At 45.8% G+C, this 20,849-nt stretch overlaps 1 protein-coding gene across 1 annotated transcript in view; it reads left to right on the plus strand.

Annotated features, from left to right (window-relative positions):
- The window catches only part of TTC28 (tetratricopeptide repeat domain 28), a 107,276-nt gene that overhangs the window by 51,857 nt on the left and 34,570 nt on the right, over window positions 1-20,849 (plus strand). The window contains exons 3-5 of the mRNA XM_058816780.1: window positions 9,369-9,516; window positions 11,073-11,345; window positions 12,355-12,485. Of these exons, the coding sequence (XP_058672763.1) occupies window positions 9,369-9,516; window positions 11,073-11,345; window positions 12,355-12,485 (552 nt within the window). The remainder of the gene's footprint in view (window positions 1-9,368; window positions 9,517-11,072; window positions 11,346-12,354; window positions 12,486-20,849) is intronic.

Here is a 20,849-nt window from a genome sequence, read left to right on the forward strand (position 1 = left end):
AAGGCTGGAGTCACCATACCAAGGCATGCCAAATACCTCAGAACTTAGAATATTTTCTTCCAAGCCAAGACCTTACACAAGTAATGGAGTTCACAGGTTATATGAGAAAGACCAGAACTTGTCTACATAGACACAGCTTTTGCTTTCTTTGTCATCACTTGAATAATTTCAGCCAGATGAAGAATGGAGAAGAATGTATGAGGAGGGAACAGAGCCTGCCCTTTACTGGCTTGCCCTGGACACAGAACTTAGGCATGGTTGTCATTAGAAAGCATGCAGCCTCTTAAATTCAGGTATGTTCCGTAATAAAATGCTCTCTCCTGCTCATTCCAGTTATTTGAATTAAGTAAAGTTGTAACTTAAAGGTTACTTAAAGATAACTTTAAATGGAAGTTAAAGATGTTGGAATAACAATTTCCAGGTGATGTTGAAGAGACAGAAGATGCCTCTGCACAGGGGAGCTGCTCATGTCCTCCACAGAGAGAGCCTTGCTCCTTAAACACACGTTCAGTAAATGGGAATAATAAGGAATTTGGCACTTTTATGGAACTGACACAAATCCAGTGAGTTCAATAGCAAAGTTGGAAATGCAGCCAGTACTCCTGCTGTTCTCCTGGCCTGTAGGAATAGAAGCTGCTAACTAGCATTTGGAGCCTCTGGTGCCATTTTGTGTATGATGAATAAAGGAAGGTAGATTACATTGTTTTCTGGTAGTTCAGTACAGGCAGTGCAATGTTTTCTGTTCCTAGAGCACAGACCCTTGTTGGCAAGGAAGACTGTATTTCTTGGGGTTGCAGAGCTGAGAAGAGCTGGGTGCTTGCTGAGAAGGGCAGGGTGCTCTTCTACTGCTGTTTTGTCCCTTTTTTGAAGCCACAAGTGGATCAATCTGATAGTTTGTTCATCTCATGGCTGGTGCAAGCAACCATGTGAAAACCCTGGGGATCATGGTGAAAACCAGCCCTTTGTGTTGGTTATCACTGCCTCGAGTTGGTGCTGATGTGAGTGAGAGGGAAGAGTCCCCAGTCCTTTGCTGTTCTGCGCTCAGTAGGGCTCCATTGTTTGAAGGATTTTCCAGTGCATTAGAAAATGAAAATCGCTATTTTTGGACTTGGCTCTTGCAACCCCACTGAAGAATGACACCTATTCTGGAGTCCATCCAGATACTGTTCTAACAGCAAAACAGAGAAGTGGTAGGGCAACTAAAATAAAGCAGATGTTTAGCAGGGAAATAATTTACAATTGGCCAGTTTGATGGTACCTCTTGACCCTTTCAGGGCTGTTCAATAAAACCAGCAGTTTCCATAGCAACTACTAAATTACTTGGTGCTTCAGAGATCTGTGATAAAGGAGGCGAATCATTGTAGGGAAACATGGTGTTGATGTTTTTCCCCTTTGCATTGCAAGAGTAATGATCTGGCAAAACTTGCTAAATGGGACGCCCCTGCTGAAGAATTTTTCCCACGTTCACTTGGGCCAAAGAGATTTATATGTTTAGTACTTTTGCAAATTTGATTTTTCCCCTCTCCCCTGTCATCAGCTTTGTCCTTGGCAGGCGGAGCTGGCAGGGTGAGCCAAGAGGCAGGAGATGTCTGCAGTAGGTGTGTGCTGGGTTCTCTGTCCCAGCCCTGCTGAGCATCAGCTGCTCCTCCAGGGAATATGGAACAACTCCCCACCTGCAGTCACTGCTATCCTGTGCTCTAACTGTGTGAATTTCATCTTGCTTTTGTTTTCTGGGGATTGTACTGCTCAGGTTTTTTTTCTACTTCACCGGTAAGAAAAGGTGTAGCTTAAGATCAGGGCAGTCTTGAGAATGGACCCATGGAGGAGTGTGATAAGGAAGTGGTTTTGGGACTTGTTTTTCACGAAGCCCAGTGTAATTCTGGTGTCTCTCAGGGTGTATTTCACTTCTCTTTGAATGTTTGGTTGCATGCAGAGTGCTGCTCTTGTGGAGTCTGCTGTGTTGGGAAAACTAACTGTGTTAAAATCCTGAAATGCTAGTTTAAAATACTGCACTTCACTCATTCCTGTGAGACACAAATCACCATTTGCTGATCAAACTTTATCTGACTTCCAGCAGTTACAGAGGTTTTGAGTCATTTGGGTGAATTACCTTCACCAAAGTTGTTAAAGGGTTGTTAAATGACCTCTGCAGGATCTTGTCTCAGTGCAGACAAGAGTGCTTCCAAAACAGCCCTAAATGCTTTTCAGATTCACAGCAATCAAACAGCAGCTAAGACCAGGAGGAGGTAGGATAATTGGGAAATACAAGACACAGGGATTTTACAGATGGAGAGTGGAGCCAAGAGGGCTCAGTATTGGGGTCCAGAGGAAGAGTACCTGAACTGGGGAAAAGAACTAAATTTACAATTTAAATAATGGTACAGTGCTGAAAGTAAACTAAGCAACAGGTAATAATGGTGTTCAAATCAGCCCTGCCTCTGCCCCAGGCTTCCTTGAGAAGCCACATACAGGTGTAGGCTAATTAATTTAGTTTAAGTTTTGTATAATACTGTATCTGTTAAATATCTAATAATATCTTACAAAGACTGGTGTTACTTCTGAGCAGGATGAAAGGTGGCCCATCTTTTCTTATGCCATTTCTAAAAGAAGCTGTTCAGCCAAAAGTTGTGCCAAACTGTCCCTGTCCTCCTCGTGGAGGAGCTGCAGCAGATGCTGCAGTGCTGTCCCTGCTGGCCTCAGGCAGAAGAGGCTGGTCCTGTTTTCCTTGTGCTGTATTGGGCACTGACAGGTTGGTTGTTAATCCTCCAGAGCACTTTCCTTCCTCCACTCATAGCTGGTTCTTGCTGTTAAGTGGTGGTTAAGAGTTGTTGCTGATAAAGACAGGAAGATTGACTGCTGGCACCTGCTGTTAGAAATGGAGAGGGATGTCCTCTGAAGAGGGGTTCCAGGATGTAGCTGCTGTTCCTAGAGTAAGCCTGAAGCATGTGAGAAAGGAGCAGCAAAGGTAAGATCTCTGTGAGAAGCTGGGCTGTTTACTTCAACTAAGTAAACAAAGGTTTGACTCATTATTTACTGATAAATTCGATTTTTTCCATGTGGGCAAGTGAGCTGTGCACAGAATCCCATTAGCAGGTAGTGGAAGCACAGTTAATAAGAATGATTAAATGCTCTTTGGATAAAACCAGGCAAGATATTTTACACACACACCCATCTTGTTTTTCTCTATATTCTCCATGGGTCCTAGAGGAAATTCCTATTTCTGTGTAGGGTAGTTCTGTAGGAGGAGTCTTGGAAACAGGTAGAAGATAAAGAAACAAAGCTGCAGAGACAACAAATCTGTTGTGCTGATTCTCCAGGGCAGGCTGACAGCTGTGGCTCAGGTGTCAGCCAGATGTAGGACTGTGAAGGAAAAGTGTTACCTGGGGTACAACCTTAATTTTGGGAAAGCAGGAATTCAGCTGGTGTGGTCAGCAGCAGTATTTATGCATGTGCTACATGTGTTCTGAATTAAAGTGCAGTCTTCCCTCTCCTCGCATTCCTGAAATCCCACAGCAGAGATTTGTCCGTATTTTTCTCTAAAATTTGGCTGTAAAACAGTTACAAGGGGAGAGGATGGATCCAACCTGGTGCTTGGCCCTGGGAAGCTGTGGCAGCTGTTCACACATCCCCTCCCTTGCAAGCTCTGCTCGGCCCTGGCACAGCTGGCACGGGCAGCCCTGGGGGGCACCTCTGACTGCACAAGGGGTGTGCTGCAGACTGAGAACAGGCTCTGAATGCAGCAGAGATTATTCCTGCTGTTTTTGGCATCTTCTCCTGCTCTGGCAAACCAAGGGAGCATTATAGAAGAAGCATTTTCTGTGTGTTTGCCTTTCCTGTCCCCATGGCCGACTGTCCAGGATCTGAAGCTGACAGCAGCACGAGGGTGGCTGGAGTTTCCTCCCCTGTGTACAATGGCAGCCTTTGTCTAAGACCAAGGTGGTTTTTTTTTCAAGTTTTCCATGTTTGTTTGACAGGAATTTTCTGCTGCAGAAGCTCTTCTGATGCTGCTCCAATTTTGTTCCTCTATCTCAGTTATTCAGTTAATGTTGGCCAGCATTGTGCCATGTCCATGAGCCTGTGGGGTGAGGTTTGGTGGCAGGGCAGGGTGGCCTGTGATGGCTGTGGGGATCCTGCAGAAAGGGAGGAGGCACAGGAGCTCCTGAGCAGGGAGGGGAGATCCCAAATGTAGAATCTGTTGCTGCATTCCTTGTGGGCAGGACCTTGACTTGGTTTTATTTGGCAAAATATTGGGGAGCTTAAAGGTCCTATTCATTATTTACATGCTGTGTCTTTGTACTGTATTTTGTCTTCATTGTATATTTTGTATTAATTATAAACCAGTTACTGTTGCCTGAAACAGTTCTTGCATATTGATATCAGAAGATTTAATAAAAATTTCACCTCCCTTCTTGATATTGGCCATTCAGTAATGACATTTGCATTCTAATCCTGTTTGAGATTGCACAGGGAAATCTAGTATTCAGGGTCTAGCCAGTTACCTAGATGGGATCTCAAATGATGAGATCAGAAAAGCTAATAAGCATATTTATTTGTGTTCCCTGGACACTGCAGCCATCAGTCCAGTGGCAGCTCCTGGTAGGGAAATTCTCCTTTTACATTAAATGGGCTATAATAAACACAGTGGAAAATACTGGAGTGTACAGAAACTACGTGGGTCAATAAATTGGGCAGAAAACTTAAGACTTGTGCTCAGAATTTCAGAGAGGGGCTGTGCCTGCCCAGGCAGATGCTGACTGTGCCCCAGAACTGCCCTGTGCTCATCTCATGCTCATACAAGTTTGGTAAAATTATATTGAGGGTAGGAAAAGCAGTAAAAAACTTCATTCCAGCCATGAAAACATGGAATGTTCTGAAAAACATGAGGCAAATCTGCAAAAATGGGTGGCAAAACCTGAATGGGGTAGGAAGCCTTATTCCCCTTTGGGTGCTGTGCTGGGAGTGATGCCACTTCACCTGGCTGGTTCTGTCCTGAGGCCAGCAGTGTGAGCAGCATCTGTGTTGTGCATGGCTCAGAAGTCTCAAGTGCCAAATATATTTTGCCAGTTAATTAATTAGAATAATTTATTTTTGCTTCCAAAATATCAAGAGTGCTTTCAAAGGTATTATGGATAAGAAGTGCTATCTATTCCTTGTGCTCCCTCCTTCCCTTGGCTGTATGAAATTGGTAACTGGGCAGAAGCTCAGCCTGGCTGTGAGAGCCTGCACTGGTGTTTGATTCTCAGAGATGTGTGGGAATCTCACTTCACAGCCTCTCCAAGGTAGAATCAGGTACTTGATGAGATTGGTTGCTTTGTAGAGCTGCTTTGGACTCTTTAATCCTCTTCCCTTCCCCAAGGTTCCTGCTGGCAGGAGCTGCTCTCCCTGTCCTGCAGGCACTGGCTGTGCTGGGCAGAGCCCAGGCTGGAGGGCTGGCTGCAGGTGCTGGAACCCCTGACATGCTGGGACACTGGGGGTAGGGACAGCACAGCTGTGTCCATCCTGCTAAAACAAGGACAGGAGAAAACAATTCCCATTGAGGGAGATGCATCTGGTGCCAAATTCCAGCTGAGAATGAGGCTTTCTTCTTGCACAGCGCCTTGTTCCTGGAAAGTGTGGTGCAGAGACTGCAAAAATGAAAGGGATGGTTCCAGCTGTCTGTATTGAGACAATGAGAATGCAGAGAGCCAGGTTAGAAAACACCTGCTGTTTCTGTCTTGTCTTTAGTGAAACAGTGTCTCTCTCCTTGCTTTAATCTTCTTAAAAGGAATCGATAGTTTTTTCTTATTTGCAATCACTGGAAAATTAATGTAACTGTTCCTCTAGAGTGAGCACTGTAGTATCTTCACATAATGTGATTTAAAATTTAAAGCTCTCTCAGTAGGGGAAGGCTCTGTCTGTGTCGGGACCAGGAGCTGCTCCTTGGCTCGTTCCTTCAGCTGCAGCTGCTGGCTCCCTGCCTTCCCTTTTCCTCTCCTCTTCCAAAGGGTGATTCTCACCATTTCCTCTTTGCAGACTTTTCCCCTTGATACAGTGTCTTCATTCCAATGCTAAACTAACTTGTGAGTGCCTCTTGAGGAGGAAATAGGTGATGTGAATGCTTTTTATTTATTTAGTTAAAGGCCCGTGGGGAACACAATGTGCAGAAAGCATTCTTGTGTATGCTGGAAACTAGAAGAGGAAGGAAGGAAGGGTTTTTTGCAGGAGAAAAATAGGCCAAAAAATGTACTTTCTGCTATGATTAATAGGGTTCTCTTTTGGGCTTTGAATGTTGTGTTTGTATTCAAATTAAGCAGTTTCCAGGGGCACTTCCAGGAATAGATGTGGGGAACAGATAAAAGCCCATTCCATAAAGGATGTTCAGAATGTGCGGAACTGAACTGGACATTCGTGGGTCTTGTCTCCTCCTGTCACCTGCAGCCTGTGTGTCCCTCCATGTGCAGGGTTCAGGGGATGGGTGTGGTGTTTGTGAGGTCCCCAGGACGAGGCAAGAGATGAGAATTTGACTCCAAGTTCTCAGAAGGCTGATGTATTATTCTATTCTATTCTATTCTATTCTATTCTATTCTATTCTATTCTGTTCTGTTCTGTTCTGTTCTGTTCTATTCTATTCTATTCTATTCTATTCTATTCTATTCTATTCTATTCCATTCCATTCCATTCCATTCCATTCCATTCCATTCCATTCCTAAAACTATACTAAGATAGAGAAAGGAGACATCAGAAGGCTTCACAAGACTGAATAATAAAAACCTATGACTCCTCAAAGCCTTGACACAGCTGGACCATGATTGGTCATAAAATTAAAACAATTCACATGGAACCAATCAAACATTCACCTCTTGATAAACAATGTCCAAGCCACATTCCAAAGCAGCAAACACAGGAGCAGCAATCAGATAATTATTGTTTTCATTCCTCTCTGAGGTTTCTCAGCTTCCCAGGAGAAAATCCTGGGCAAAGAGGATTTTTCAGAAAATATCATGGTGACAGATGGGTGGGGGTTCCATTTGTCAGCATTCAGGATGTGGCAGTGAAGCACAAGGTGCTGAAGATGCCCACATGGAGCTCAGTGCTGGTGGCTGTGTGTCCTTCTGAGCCAGGCAGGCACGGCTGTCCTGACCAAGCAGCCTTGTGGGCAGGAGAGGTCCCAGTCAGGGTCGTGCTGTGTCCAACTCCCTCTCTCATCAGGTAGTGAAGAAAGCAATTAGATGGTAATTCTGCAAAAACAAGAGTTAATAGTGTACAGTGTGATTTAGGTGACAGTTCACACTCTGCTGGGAGGACTTGTGCTTGGTGGCTGCTGCATGTTGTTAGTTCTTTGTATTTTCTTTGATTTAAATCTTCATGCTTGTAATCTAGTTAACAATGAATTGGGTTTCCAGTACAGTGGCTTGTTTGGTTCAATAAGAACACATTTATACTAAAGGTTAATGAAAGCATTTTGCTTTCATTGAATTCATTAAAAGGGGTTCTACAATCAAGACTTACTAATGGAAAAGAGATTAAATATTCATGTCTCTGAATTTCTCACATAATTTCTGATTTTCCTTAATCTCTGCCTTCCTGGATTGGAGTCCAAAACTGCCTGAATGCTCTAATGAGTTCAGAAATTAATTAAAGATTTCTCCTGTTTAAGTAAAAAGACTTCCCAGATGTATACCTAATGTATCTTGAGTGCAGATCTCTGTGCTATTATGGACCAAGAGAGAGTGATGAGGTCCTAGCCAAGAGAGCCAATCTCAAGGAGCAGTATTGGTTCTTAAAGCACTTTTAAATAATACAAATAATGCTTTATCCTCTTTATTTGTGCTATTGAAATAGGTTTGAATGAACTCAAAATGCAGCAAAATTTGCATTAGAAAGGTATTGGCTGGGCATGAAGATAAAACCTGAGTAACAGACATCAAAGGTGCTTAAAGATTCAAGACCTTTTTATAGCACAGTGTCCAGATGTGTGTGCTACAAATACTTGAGTACTTTGTAAATACTGGATTGTGGTTTCTGTGGTCTTTTTTCCCAGTGTCCCCCAGGCAGCTCTGGATACCCCTTGGGCCAGGGCTTTGCCTGTGCTCATTATGTGAGCAGGGTGTGTGTCTGAAGCTCCTGCTTTGTGTGTAGGTTCCTGGTATGCCAATTTGTGCAGATTTGGGAGCTCTGTATGGGAATGCTTTGCAGCTGCATTTTGATGTTTCTGATGTAGAAATGGAGATATATGGTGATAGGAGATACAAGTTACTCTGAAGGTATTGCAGGTTCTCATAAATGGTTTTCTGGAAAATAAAGAAATGAAGAAAAATGGTGTTGCAAACAGTTTCAGAATTATGAGTGTCTTTAGTCTAAGAAGCTTGTACAGATCAATGTACACGTGTGTGTGTGTGGGTTATATTTATAGTGCACTTAGCAAGTGGGGCAGTGCTGGACAGTGTCTGGGTATGAATGGAGAAAGAAGGCTCAGCTCCTGGCTGCATCTTTGTTGTGTTTCATTGCAGCTTGAGCTCTCAGTACATTTTGGGCCCTGCTAGTGCTGGGTGTTGATGCTGGCCTCATTGGCAAGAGCTGATGAGAGAGGAAGTGAGTTGCTTTTATGCTGTGTGAGCTGAGACTGGAAAGGAGGGTCTAGAGAAAAAGCATCTGGTTATAAGTAGTTAAAACCCGTATTTGGCCATATCCAAGAGGAAAGCTTTGCTTTCCTAGAAGTGACCAACCCTGGTTCCCAAAACAGTTCAGAGGCCTTGCTAAGGCTCAAAAGGTGATGACAAAGCTCAGAAGGTGATCACAATGAATGGGTCCACGCTGGTGGGGTTCACAGACCAGACTGCAGTGTCAGTGGCAGTGATTGTAACCTCGTGACTGGAGGTGCCATGGTGTGGCCTGTTGTCCACCAGCACGAGGTCAGGAGGTGTGTTATTGTGCCTGTTTGTGATGGCTCAGTGATGGGCATTGCTTTCCCTCTTTTCCTGCAGGAGCTGTGTTATTTGTTCCTGTTTGTGATGGGCATTGCTTTGCCTCTGTCCTTTCAGGAGCTGTGTTATTTGTTCCTGTGTGTGATGGGCATTGCTTTCCCTGGGTCCTTGCAGGAGCTGTGTTATTTGTTCCTGTTTGTGATGGGCATTGCTTTCCCTGGGTCCTTGCAGGAGCTGTGTTATTTGTTCCTGTTTGTGATGGGCATTGCTTTCCCTCTGTTCCTGCAGGAGCTGTGTTATTTGTGTCTGTTTGTGACTGCTCAGTGATGGGCATTGTCAGGAGCTGTGTTATTTGTGTCTGTTTGTGATGGCTCAGTGATGGGCATTGCTTTCCCTCTGTCCTTTCAGGAGCTGTGTTATTTGTTCCTGTTTGTGTTTGTCATTGCTTTCCCTCTGTTTTTGCAGGCATACTTCCGTCAGGGCGTGGCCCTGCAGTACCTGGGACGCCATGCAGACGCTCTGGCCGCCTTTGCCTCGGGGCTGGCGCAGGATCCCAAGAGCCTGCAGCTCCTGGTGGGCATGGTCGAGGCCGCCATGAAGTCTCCCATGAGAGGTAAGCACATGGGGAGTCCCAGAATGTGAGCACAGCAGAACCTGGAGGGCTGAAGGGAAAGATTTCAACATTTGGCTTCTCTGCCGAGTCAGGAGGATGCCAGGAATGGAGCCTGAAGTTACAGGAGGAACAAAAACTATCTTTCTGGTTAAGATGGTGATAGCCAGCTTGAGGGGCACTGGAGGTGAATCAAACTGGGTTTGTACAGCAGTTCCCATGGAGTCCTTGTTCATTTTTCCTTTCTCTATTATCAGTGCATGCAGAGGTGTGTGCTGCTGTGGTGCTGCCTGTGTTGTTACTGGAACAACTTCCCAAAATGTTTAGGTTGGGAGCAGCACATCTGAAATGCCCCAGGCCAGTGTTTGCCCCAGAAGAGCACATCAGCAGCTTTTCTGTGGTACTGCTGTCTCTGAAAACACAGCATTCCAGAAGGCAAAAAGGCTGCTCTGCTAATTTGCTTCTGTTCAAGCAGTGTTTGCAATCACAGAGACCTTGAAGCCATATGAGCTGTGCAGTGTTTTTCTCTTTCATCGTGTCCCCATTTCCAAGATTTTTTTCTCTAGAGGAAGGGGCTTGTCTCCTCCTAGCTCTGTGCTCTTGCAGGCTTTGTGCTGCAATGCCCTAATGCTGTTAGTCAGGAGGGAACATGGCAATTGTCCTCCTCAGCAGATGGTGCTGGGGGCCACAGGGCTTAGGAGCCAAGGAGCACTGAAATGAAAAAATATCCTTGTTGGTATTTGATTTTTTACAATATTTTTCTCCATCCTCCAAAACTAATTCATTGGGAAGTTTCTGTCCTATACAGCAGTTACCTGGTGAATGCAATTTGATTTGCTACACAAAGGTGCTAAGGCTGCTGCTTAGATTGCAGGCTACATGGTATTCTGTGGGAGCATCCCCAAATTTGGCAGGATGATCTCTGGCTGACTGCCCTGCAGCTGTGTATCAACTGTGCTCCCTGCTGCAGTTAGACAAATTGAAGCAGTTGGACAGGTCCAGGGCTATCATGCCACAGGAGCACTGTCCCCTGTAGAAGGAGCAGCTTCTTTCTGCAGTTTTGGTCACCTCTCTTAGCACACATCATGTGCTTGGGTATCTGGACAGGCACAGACTTTGCAGACATTCATCTGAAGATTTGTGCTCAAAAAGCCAGAACTGCAATGCTCTCAGACACTGCAGATGGTCCATTTCCAGTCTCCTACAAAATTCCACAGATATTCTTCTGTATTCCTTCTGCCATTAGGCCAGACTTCAGAGCTCAGGATGAGACTGCTCTATGCTGAGGCTGCTCTAAGCTCTATTTTTATGCTGCCTTCCTGAAGTGCTTTCTGCAAGGCAAACAGCAGCTTGCCAGGTGATCTGTCTTGATGTGCCACATCTTAGATGGTACCTTTGAGCCACAAGCTCCCTTAATAAATCTTCGTTAAATCTGGGCTGTCTGGCCCTTAAGTCCTGTGTCATCTGTTTATAAAAAAGTCAAGATGAGTTGTGAAGGTGATTCCTGATGCAAATATCTTGGTTTGCTGAGTACCTCTGTCTTCGGTTTTGCGTTTCAGAGTCCCTGGAGCCCACCTACCAACAACTGCAGAAGATGAAGCTGGACAAGAGCCCCTTTGTTGTGGTGTCTGTGATTGGCCAGGAGCTCCTGACTGCAGGCCACCACGGGGCCTCTGTGGTGGTGCTGGAGGCTGCCCTGAAGATTGGCACGTGCAGCCTGAAGCTGCGGGGCTCGGTGTTCTCTGCGCTCAGCAGCGCCTACTGGTCCCTGGGGAACACGGAGAAAAGCACTGGATACATGCAGCAGGACTTGGACGTGGCCAAGAGTTTAGGTAAGAATACTCCTTTCACTCCTGGAGTGCTGGGTGGGCACTGGTGAAGCAAATCAAGAGCTAGGTTAATGATCAGCATCTCTCTGGAATGCTCTGTGGGTTTTTACAAGGTGCTCAATCTGATCTGAAGCTTCTGAAATGTGCAGCCTGCAGGTTTGTGCATCCCTGTTTGCCTGCCTGTGTGAAGGGGCAGATGATCAGTGAGTGTGCTAAGGTTTTACTGGGTCTTCTAATTACCTGATGTCATGTATGTGAGAATTGCTTTTATTCCCTGTGTTGACTTGGGCTCAAAACCCTACATGTGTCTTAAATGAAGCCATCTGCTTTTCCAAGATGGACAAAAGTACTTAACCTGAGATTCTGGGGCATTAGCCAGGGAAGGAACAAATCAGTAGTGACACAATAATGTAGAAAGAGTGTTTAAAAATAAACAAATCCAAAAATCCCCCTTGAGTTCAGTATATTCTGCACAACAGTGAGAGCATTTGGCTTCATGGGATGCTGTAGGAGAGCAGACAGGTGTGAGACAAAGCCCTGGCTGTGCAGAGCTGGAGAGACAATGCCAAAAGCTTGAGCCAGGATTGTTCACTCAGAGCATAGGGACTGCTCTCTTGAAGATGGTTGTAGGTGTACTTTGTTCATCTGAGCTGAGCTGTGCTGCAGAATTGCTTTCTGGAGAAAGCTGGCATGCTTTGTGCTTATTCCAGGCCTTGGCCATTGTCTGACCTTCACAATGTCAAGCAAGGAATAAACAGGGAGGAATGGAAAATTGCCAAGTGTTAGGCCACAGAAGAAAGTAAAACAATTCTAAAAATAAGATTGATGGCTACTTAGAAGTTTCTGAAGGCCAGCAAAGAGAAAAGTTTGGCTGTGTATTAAACATAAAGATGAGTTTGTTCTAATGCTGGTTCTCACACCAGAGCTTGTATCCCATGTTTCAGTCTTCCCACTGGATGCTTCCAGCAGTGCCTGTATTAGCTAATCTTTGTTTTGTTTGCATGTGACACAGGTGACCAGACAGGAGAATGCCGAGCTCATGGAAATCTGGGCTCTGCATTCTTCTCTAAAGGAAATTACCGGGAAGCCCTTACTAACCACAGACATCAGCTGGTGCTTGCCATGAAGCTCAAGGACAGAGAGGTAGGAAGCTTTTTAAACAATCAAACCTGGTAGTCTGCACTGCATGGTTTTCCAGAGAGATCAAAATTACTTTTCTGTCTGCTCTGTTTTACCCCAAGAATTTGGGAGCTGTGACTTCTCCTCCTGGATGTCCACTTGGCTTTTGTTAAGGAAAGTCTTTGTACCAGTAGATAATATGTGAATGTGAGGGGCAGGATGCTTGGGTTTCCCATTTGCCTCCCCCATCTCTGGGCTCTGAGCAGGTCCTTTTGCCTCCCTGTCCCTTACCATCCATGTTCCTACAGCTCAGAGGCTCTGGGCTCCAGGGCTGGGAGCTGCTGCTGGGTCAGTGTCAGTACCACGTTGCTGCAGCTGAGCCCTCTCTGTCCTCAGCACATTTCCCAGTGTTACAGGTGCTGCTGAGCTGGACTCTGCTCAGCTGCCTCCTAAGTTGTGCCTTTTCCTGCCAAGAAATGGGCAAGATCCCTGTCCCCAGTGCTTGCATAAAATACACTTAGTCTAAACACCAGTGAGAGCAAAAAGAACCCATGTAAACCTGAAAACAAATAGTGCAGGATCTGCTTTGCCTTGACCATTCAGTTATGCTGGGCTCCCTGCCAGTGCAGGGAAGTGGCTGCATGGCCTGAGGAGGCTGTCCCAAGGCATTTCTACTGAAAGTTCACTGTAAGGACAGAATCATATTTTAGTGCACCTATCCCCTGCTCCAGGGATTCCCTTCTAGTGTGAATGGGAAAATGGAGACTGATGATTGCATGGCAGCAGGGCAGGTGAGAATTCCTGTAGGCACAAGTGGTTTTGGGGGAGATCTAAAAGCTGAGGAAGATCATTTTCCCATTGGCAAGTTGCGGAAAAAATCTGCTAGAATTTGCTGAATGCTTTACTGCTTTACTAGCTTGGTAAGTTAAATATCAAGTAAGCCTTGGAAAAATGCATCTTTAGTAGGTTGTGGAAGGACTGTGGCTGGGGAAGGCACTTGCTAGACATTTTCTTGATTATTTTACCAGCTGGAAAACCTCCTGAATCACTCCTGATTTCCTTGTTTCTGTTCATGAAGAGCAGAAAAGCTGTTACTTGTCATTGTGGAGTTTTCTTGATCAGAGTCCCTGTTGCTGCTGACAGAGTAACCTGTGTGGCTGCTGCTCTTCTGTGGGGTTTCTCGCCCCATAGAAGAGCCCCATTGGTTTCATCCCCTGGTGTGGGGCATGGAGGCAGCAGCAGGGGAGTTGATGTGCTGGCAAGAGCACAGCAGCCCCAGAACCCCAGGCTGGCCTGGGATGTGGGGCTGGAGCATTTTCCTGGTGTTCAGCCCACTGATTTAAACAGATCTCGCTGAGGGGAGTCCAGGGAATGAGGGCTAATGGTAATAGTCCTTAGTTCATGACACATCTGGGCACATAATTAACAGTTATTGACAACAAATGACTACTTGGTTTAGCAAGAAAGCTGAGCTTCTTGGATTTCCTGTAGGATGTAACCACAGGAAATTAATTTGGCGCTTTCTGATGACATCATCTTGACCACAGAGCTTCCTCTGAACAAAAAACTGTTTTTCTTGGCCTCCTTTGCAGACATTTTTATAATGCAAATGTTATAAAGTTGCAGTAGGGCTGATGTGAATTCCAGCAGAAGGGAATTTGGTGTGTGACTGTAATGAGGTAATTGTTTTACCCCTGACTATACAGAGAATTGGCAGAAAAGGTAAAAAGTGCTCCTTTGTATGGGATAGTGCTCTCTTTGCAGGGGCTGTCAGGTTCTGAGGCTGCTGGAGCAAATGTTTGCTGTGTTGTGCTGCCCATAAATGGAGGAGGAGGTTGCAGAGGGTCTGTTTGGAGCATTCAGGTCTGTCCTCCCCCATGCAGGCCTGGAGAAGGGGAGCTGTCAGCTCAGCTGAGCAGGGAAGCATCTCAGCTGCTCACAGAGACTCAGGATTTCACATGTTTTTCCTCCTTGGCCCAGGGAGTCTGTGCAGCCCCTGTTACAAACACAGGCTCTGTGTCCAGGCAGACCATTTGCTCCTTCAGTCAGTGTGGGGAGAAGTCAGAGCTGTTTTGCTGTACTTGTGTCCAGAGAGAGCACGGGGCAGGTGTGTCTGGGATTTGGCATACCTGTAGTGTCTCTAAGAGGGAATTTGGGGGATTGAACACAAGTGTGGGTTTGGTCTGTGCAGGTGAGAGAGAAGATTGGTTCTCAGTGAGGTGCTGTGAAGGGCACCATGAGCAGACACCTCAGGTAAGGAATGGGATAGAATTTTTAACCAGCTTCAGCAGCTGGTCAGGAAATTCAAATGAGCTAGTTCTGTGGCTAGTCCTGTCCCTGCTTCAGCCTTGTCACTGGTGGCAGGGCGGGCATCACTCATTGTGTGCCCCATGGCAGCAGAACAAAGTGTAACCATCCCATCCTGAGTGAGGAGGGTGCTCACAGCCCATCTGAACTCACAGGGAACACATGGGCAGGGGGCTGCAGGACCCTGCTCAGGGCCTGTGTGCACCTCAGGAGCTGATCTTTGGGCACCAGCTCCAACTAAGGCCCATGCAATCTGTGCAGAGGTGGAAAATCAAACTTTCCTGGGCTGGGGGACCCCCTGGTCTTGTCTTTTCCTCACTTGTTCAGAGCCAGCTGCAGGCTGTTGGAGTTCACCCTCTCCTGTCCTGCAGGAAGGAACTGCTGCCTGTGCAGGGGTCATTGCCACTGAGCAGGAACAAGAAGGTTCACTCTGAGCAGACCTGGCTGCAGTGAGTGAAATGTAGTCTTTATTCCTTGCTGATTGATAAAGATGGATAAAGAGTCACAGCCCTGTCCTGGAGCAGCAGCAGCCTCATGTTCTTGTGATGTTTTCCATGCTCTCTGTGTCTGAAATATCAGCACTACTGTCCAGCAGTCCATGTGCCAAGGAAATCCCATTCTGCTAGCTTGGGCTGCTGCTGTTTTTTCCAGTCTCTGCTTAGTGCTCATGAAAGTGCTGGGAGTTGAACAAAGAGAGGTTCCCCAAAGCAGCAGCCAAGGTGCTGGAATGTGCCAGAGGAGGAGTGGCAGATGATGTTAGCAGGGAAGACTGCATCACATTATTTAGCTTGTTGTCTTTTTCTTGTCACAAAAGCTGGCTCTGATGAGCAGCAGAAGCTTGCAGCCTGTTTCTCCTCAGAGTGGTCTAAGGGCTGCAGTTACAGCAGCCCATAATGCAGGTGCTGAATGTTATGTCTATATTCTATTTCTGAATTAATTGCTTTGGTTTTAACAGCAGGTAGCCTAATCTCCTGGAAACCATCAGGTAACTCATGTAGGTAGGGGTGTGTTGATGCCACATCACAAGCTGTGATTTAGACAAGGATTATGCAGCTGATGAGCTATGCCAGGATCAGAGGAAAGAATAGAATCAAAATGTAAATGTGAAAGCTTTCAGTGCCTGTAAGATTAGTCCCCTGTGTCCCTTTTCATTGCTAGCTGCTCCTCAGGTGTCCAGAATTGTCTCGTATTAGGAATTCTGTAGGGCCAGAGTGCCATATAGAGCCAGTGATGTGTGATTTCTTGGGACAGGTTGGGGTGACCCTTTTTGATGACCCTTTTGAATGTTCCTTCCAGAGCATTTCATTTAGGGAAGTAACACTTGAGTTTTGGATGGACAGGAAAGAGAAAGCTGTGGAGCTCCTTCTTGGGTGCAGTGTCCAAACCCTCACAAAGGCTGTGCTTGAATCCTGCCATGCAGAGCCCATGGACACCACAGGAACTCTCAGTCTCATAGCTCCCTGCTCTCCTGGGCCCTCAGACGCCTTCGATTACAGCCCTGCTGTTCAGAAATAGCAGGGCAGCGTGGCAGGATCACAAACCAGCCATCATGAAATGAGTGCCTGTGCTGCCAGCAGGGAGCTCTTGGGGAGGATGCTGCTGCCAGGAAGCCACGGGGTGCTGGCAGCCCCTCTGTGTTGGCTGCCAGGCATGCTTTGAGCTGAGCTGAGCCTCTCCCTGGGCTGCAGCATCTCTGCACCATGCAGGAGTGAACACAAGGGTTGGGTGAGAAAGAGGATTGTCTGCAGCCCTGAATTCTCCTAGGGCTGGGATGAAGTTGCAGCTGAGCAGTTTCTGGTGTCTCTTTTCTCAGCAGTGTGGCTGAGGGAAGGGAAAGAGCTGAGGAGTGTTATAGGAACCTCCTTGAAGTCTAATAAGCTCTCAGAAGTCTATAACACACCCAGGATAGCTCAGCTGCCCTTGGAGGCATAAAAATCAGCAGGATGGCTTCTGTTGCAGTGTTGGAAACAAAAAGGTTTAATAAAAGGCAAAATAATAAACAGAGAAAAACCAAGCCAGGTGCAAAAGGTCCTTGCACCTGGTAAAACACCTCACAAAAGTGATTAGTTTCTTTGTTCACTTCTTTTTGTAGTAAATTGCTCAGGTGGGACTTTTTGGCTTCTGTCCAATTAGCCATCCTTAAGTTTGAGGTGAAGTCCTCCAGGCCTATCAAATGGTTTTTCACCTAATCAAGGAGATAAACTTCTGGGCTTCTTTCCTTTTTGAAGGGACAAAGGGTAGTTTTGTCACTCTGTTAACAGGGGGCACACTCCTACAGAGGACAGACTGACGGACTGTGTCAGTACTGTCTTGCCCCTGGGTTGACTCATGATGACCGACAGCTTTCAGCAACCATTCCTGGCCTGGTTTTGAAGGGATTTCCCTCTACCTCCCTCTGGAAGCAGCTGTTTGTGCCAGGAAAAGGTGCAGACCTGCTGTGGCTCAGTGCCCTCTTGTTACTGACCCTTGTATCAGGCTCTGGCTGCTGCCCTGGACATCTCCATGAGCATCTGGAGCTCTGGGAATTCTCTGCAGCAGGTGGGTGTGCTCAGTAACTCGATGAGCCAGGTTTTGCTGTCTCAAGATGCTTTTTAAAGCGATTGCAAATGTAAGGCAGAGTTCATGTTTGCAGCTTCAGCAGATTTTGTTCAGAAAGGCTGACTATGTGCAGGAAATGGGGATGATGAAGATGATAATTAGAACTGGGTAGTTAAGTAGCACAGAAGAAAGATGTTTATTAAGCAGGCTTTGGTGGGTTTTCTGTGTCACCTTGCTATGGAATATCTATGAGGGTTCCTCTGTGGCAGGGGGAATAGCAGAATGCAGAAATTCCCACTGGAAAGAGAAACCATGGGCTTGGTTTCTCAGCAGAGGGCATTGCCACGGAGCTGGATGTACCTGGGATTGCTGGATGTACCTGGGCCATGGCTGGGAGGGGTCACCAAGCCATGGAATCCCTGGAGAAGGAGTATTATTGAGTATGGTTACTGGGGCAGACAATCCTTGGTTGGATTCTGTTGGGAATTTGAACATTCTGTAACTGTCTGAACATACTTTGTGAGCATCACACAAAGTAGTTATTTAGGTTTGCAGTTTTGGTCATTTTTCCCAGTCTCCTTCAAAGCAATGAAACTCAGTATAAAGCTCCCACATTTGGTAAAGTGCAGCTCCTTGCTTGAGGCTGTGCAAATCAAAGATCAAATTTCACCCTCTTGTTTCCAGAAGGAGATGCAGAAGGAAAGATAGATCATTCCTTTCTAATGAAATCTGTAAATTCTGTAAAGCCAAGCTTTTCTGCCCTTTCCTGAGGGGAAGGGGAAATGCTTTCCAGGTGTCCCTCCAGCCCTGCTTTGTCTGTAAAGTCACTTCTTCAGTCAATAGCAGGGCTGTATGGATTCAGCCTTCTCCCTGACCTTGTATGAATTCTGGTTGGGGGCAGCAAAAATTTTATTTATTTATTTATTTTTTTCTGTTGTTCTGAGTTAAATCTCATAAAGGCTGTGCTCCTTACCAGCAGTCTTGGATGGAGTGTGGAGAATCCCATCCATTCATGAGCTGCACAGGAGGGAGCCCATGGCAGTGTCCCTGCCTGTGGGATGGATGTGTGTGGCTCTCAGTCATACAAAGAGGTGGTCTGGCCCTGGGGCTGCCACATTTTTCAGAAAGGAAAAATCTGAAAATCTTAACGACCACAGTTGTTTTGTTATATTTGCAAACAATCTGGAAAATGAGGGCAGGATATAAATACCTTACAAATGAGAACTGGAAAGAGTCTTCAGGCTAAAGCAGTTTGTCATGCCTGGAAACATAGACTAAGATGTCAGAGACAGGCTGTGATGAGGAAATGATTCCAGCCTCTCAGTGCAGACAGCAGTGTTGCTTTATTAGGGATCCAGGACAGACTGCCTTGTACCCTGGAGGAAGGCTGAGTGCCAGCTGCTGGGAGAACACTTACCTTTGGAGTTCATTTCTAATTCTGGGTCCACTGGTGCTGCATTACAGCTCAGACTGAATCACCTGTGTGCCTCAAAGGATGAGTTCAGTGATGTGAATCAGCCTTAGTGCCTGACCTGCAGCATTTGGATTTATATCTGAGAGTAGAAATTCTTTGCCTTTTTCTGTCTTTAGCAGATTTTTTAGAGTCTACTTGACAGGATTCATACAGGTTTGTCTGGTTCAAAAGTGATAGGATTAAACAGAAGGAAGAGAAATCTGACTGGTGCAGGAAATTTGGGAATGCACTAAAAGGCCATATGCTTTGTTTTGTTTGGACTTGTGACTCCAGAGGGAAATGTAATACTTCCTGAGGATCTCCTTTAAATGTCCCCATTTGACCTCCACAGCACATGGATTTTAGCTGAAGGAAATGCAGTCTTCTGGTTTTACTTTCACAGTGTCTGCAAAGCTCAGCTCGCTGCTGAGGCCTGGACCTGGCTGCAGGAAAAGAAACGAAGCAGAAAACTCCTGCAAGAGCTGCAGCCGCAGCACTCTGGGTTTTCAGGAGGTCCACATCAGCCAGGGCTTTTCTCCTCTGTGTTGAGTTTGCAGAGAGGGAATGTCCAGCTTGTGAACAAGAGTAGCAAGGGTTGGCACAGGTCAGCACGCTGCTGTAGGAGTTGATGTTTTCTTTGCCTGCTCTGAACTTGTTAGATCCGACTTTGTGACTTGCTGGCTTATTCTTCCTGACTTTGACCAGGGTATGAGTCACTCCTCAGGGTCACCACCATGGAGAAGCTTGTGGTTTTAACTGAGGAATACTTACATCACCACTAAAAATGTCAAGTCAGCCATCCTCCCTAAAGTGATTGCTCACAGCAGCCTTTCAGATTATGTCCAGAAAGCGACCAAATTTGGGCTACTTGGGGTGAAGATAGATCAACCCCAGGTGATGGGTAGGCTTGATGATGAGATCTCCTTTGTAGTGTTCTTGGGCTGGTGTTTTTTGTGTAATTTCTTTGCAGAATGAGTGGAGCTTTGCAGAGCCCACCCAGAAAGGCAGCCCACTCCCAAGGTCCCCAGCACCACATGGTGAGGGGTGTTGCACCAGTTCCCACAGTGAACAGCCTGGTCAGTAAGGGTGACATGCAGATTTACTCCTAAAAAATGGAATTAAATAGTTGTTGCTTCAGCTTTCCAGCAAAACCCTGCTAACTTGGTCAAAACTATTTCTAAAATTACTCTGTTAAGGGTATAGCTCAGGTTTACTTTTACAAGTGTTCTAGGCAGAACGAGGCACCTTGCTCCTAAATGATAATGGAAGAGATGGAGTTAGTGGAATGGAGCAGCATTATTTTGATCTCTAAATGATCAGCTGAAAGTCAGCATTATCCTTGAAAAGGAGCAACTGTGAATGGCAGTCAAATCCCCAGTGCTGCTAAGGTTTGCCTGGATTCATGTACTTCATGTGATGCTTTTGCCGTGGAAAGGGAGGATGAGAAGTCCTCTGAAACATGAACAATTTCCTGAGCAAGTAGAAACAGACAGGACTGGGAGCAGATTGTCAGCACAGTCCATGGCAGGCTCTGTTGTGAGCAGCAGCTCTGTGGATTTTACCCATTAATCAAATGGGAGCCAGGACCATCTCTTAATGCTGTGTGTTTTGTATTGTATCTTTCTATTGTGTCATTAATTCCTTGTTGTTCTTTTTCATTTGGTAGGTACAAAGCTCCTTTCAGGCTTTCAGATATTAGTGCTGCTGTTCCATGGCTTTGGCTTTTTTGGGGTTTGCTCTTTGTTAAAGACTGAGATTTTCTACAAATAAATAAGGATATTGATTGTCAGGGATATTGATTTCAGTATATTTTGCCCTCAGTAAATAATTGTCTAAAAGCAAATCCATTCCTTCTTTGTGTGTATGATCATGTGTGAGAGGGGAGGGTATTGCCTGCTGCTTCCTTTCTGATTTTCTAAAGCATGGCACACAAAGGCAACAGCTAGATGTGGCACTGGCACATCTGCCTCACCTTGAAGGGAGGAGAGAAGGACAAGTTTTAATTTTGATGGGGCATCTGCTCTGTTTGGATGTGAGACTTGTCTTTGTGCATAAATCAGGCATTGTCCAAGCCAGGCTGAGGCATACTT

Source organism: Ammospiza caudacuta, chromosome 18 (assembly GCF_027887145.1).
Source record: "Ammospiza caudacuta isolate bAmmCau1 chromosome 18, bAmmCau1.pri, whole genome shotgun sequence".
Taxonomy (NCBI): Eukaryota; Metazoa; Chordata; class Aves; order Passeriformes; family Passerellidae; genus Ammospiza; species Ammospiza caudacuta.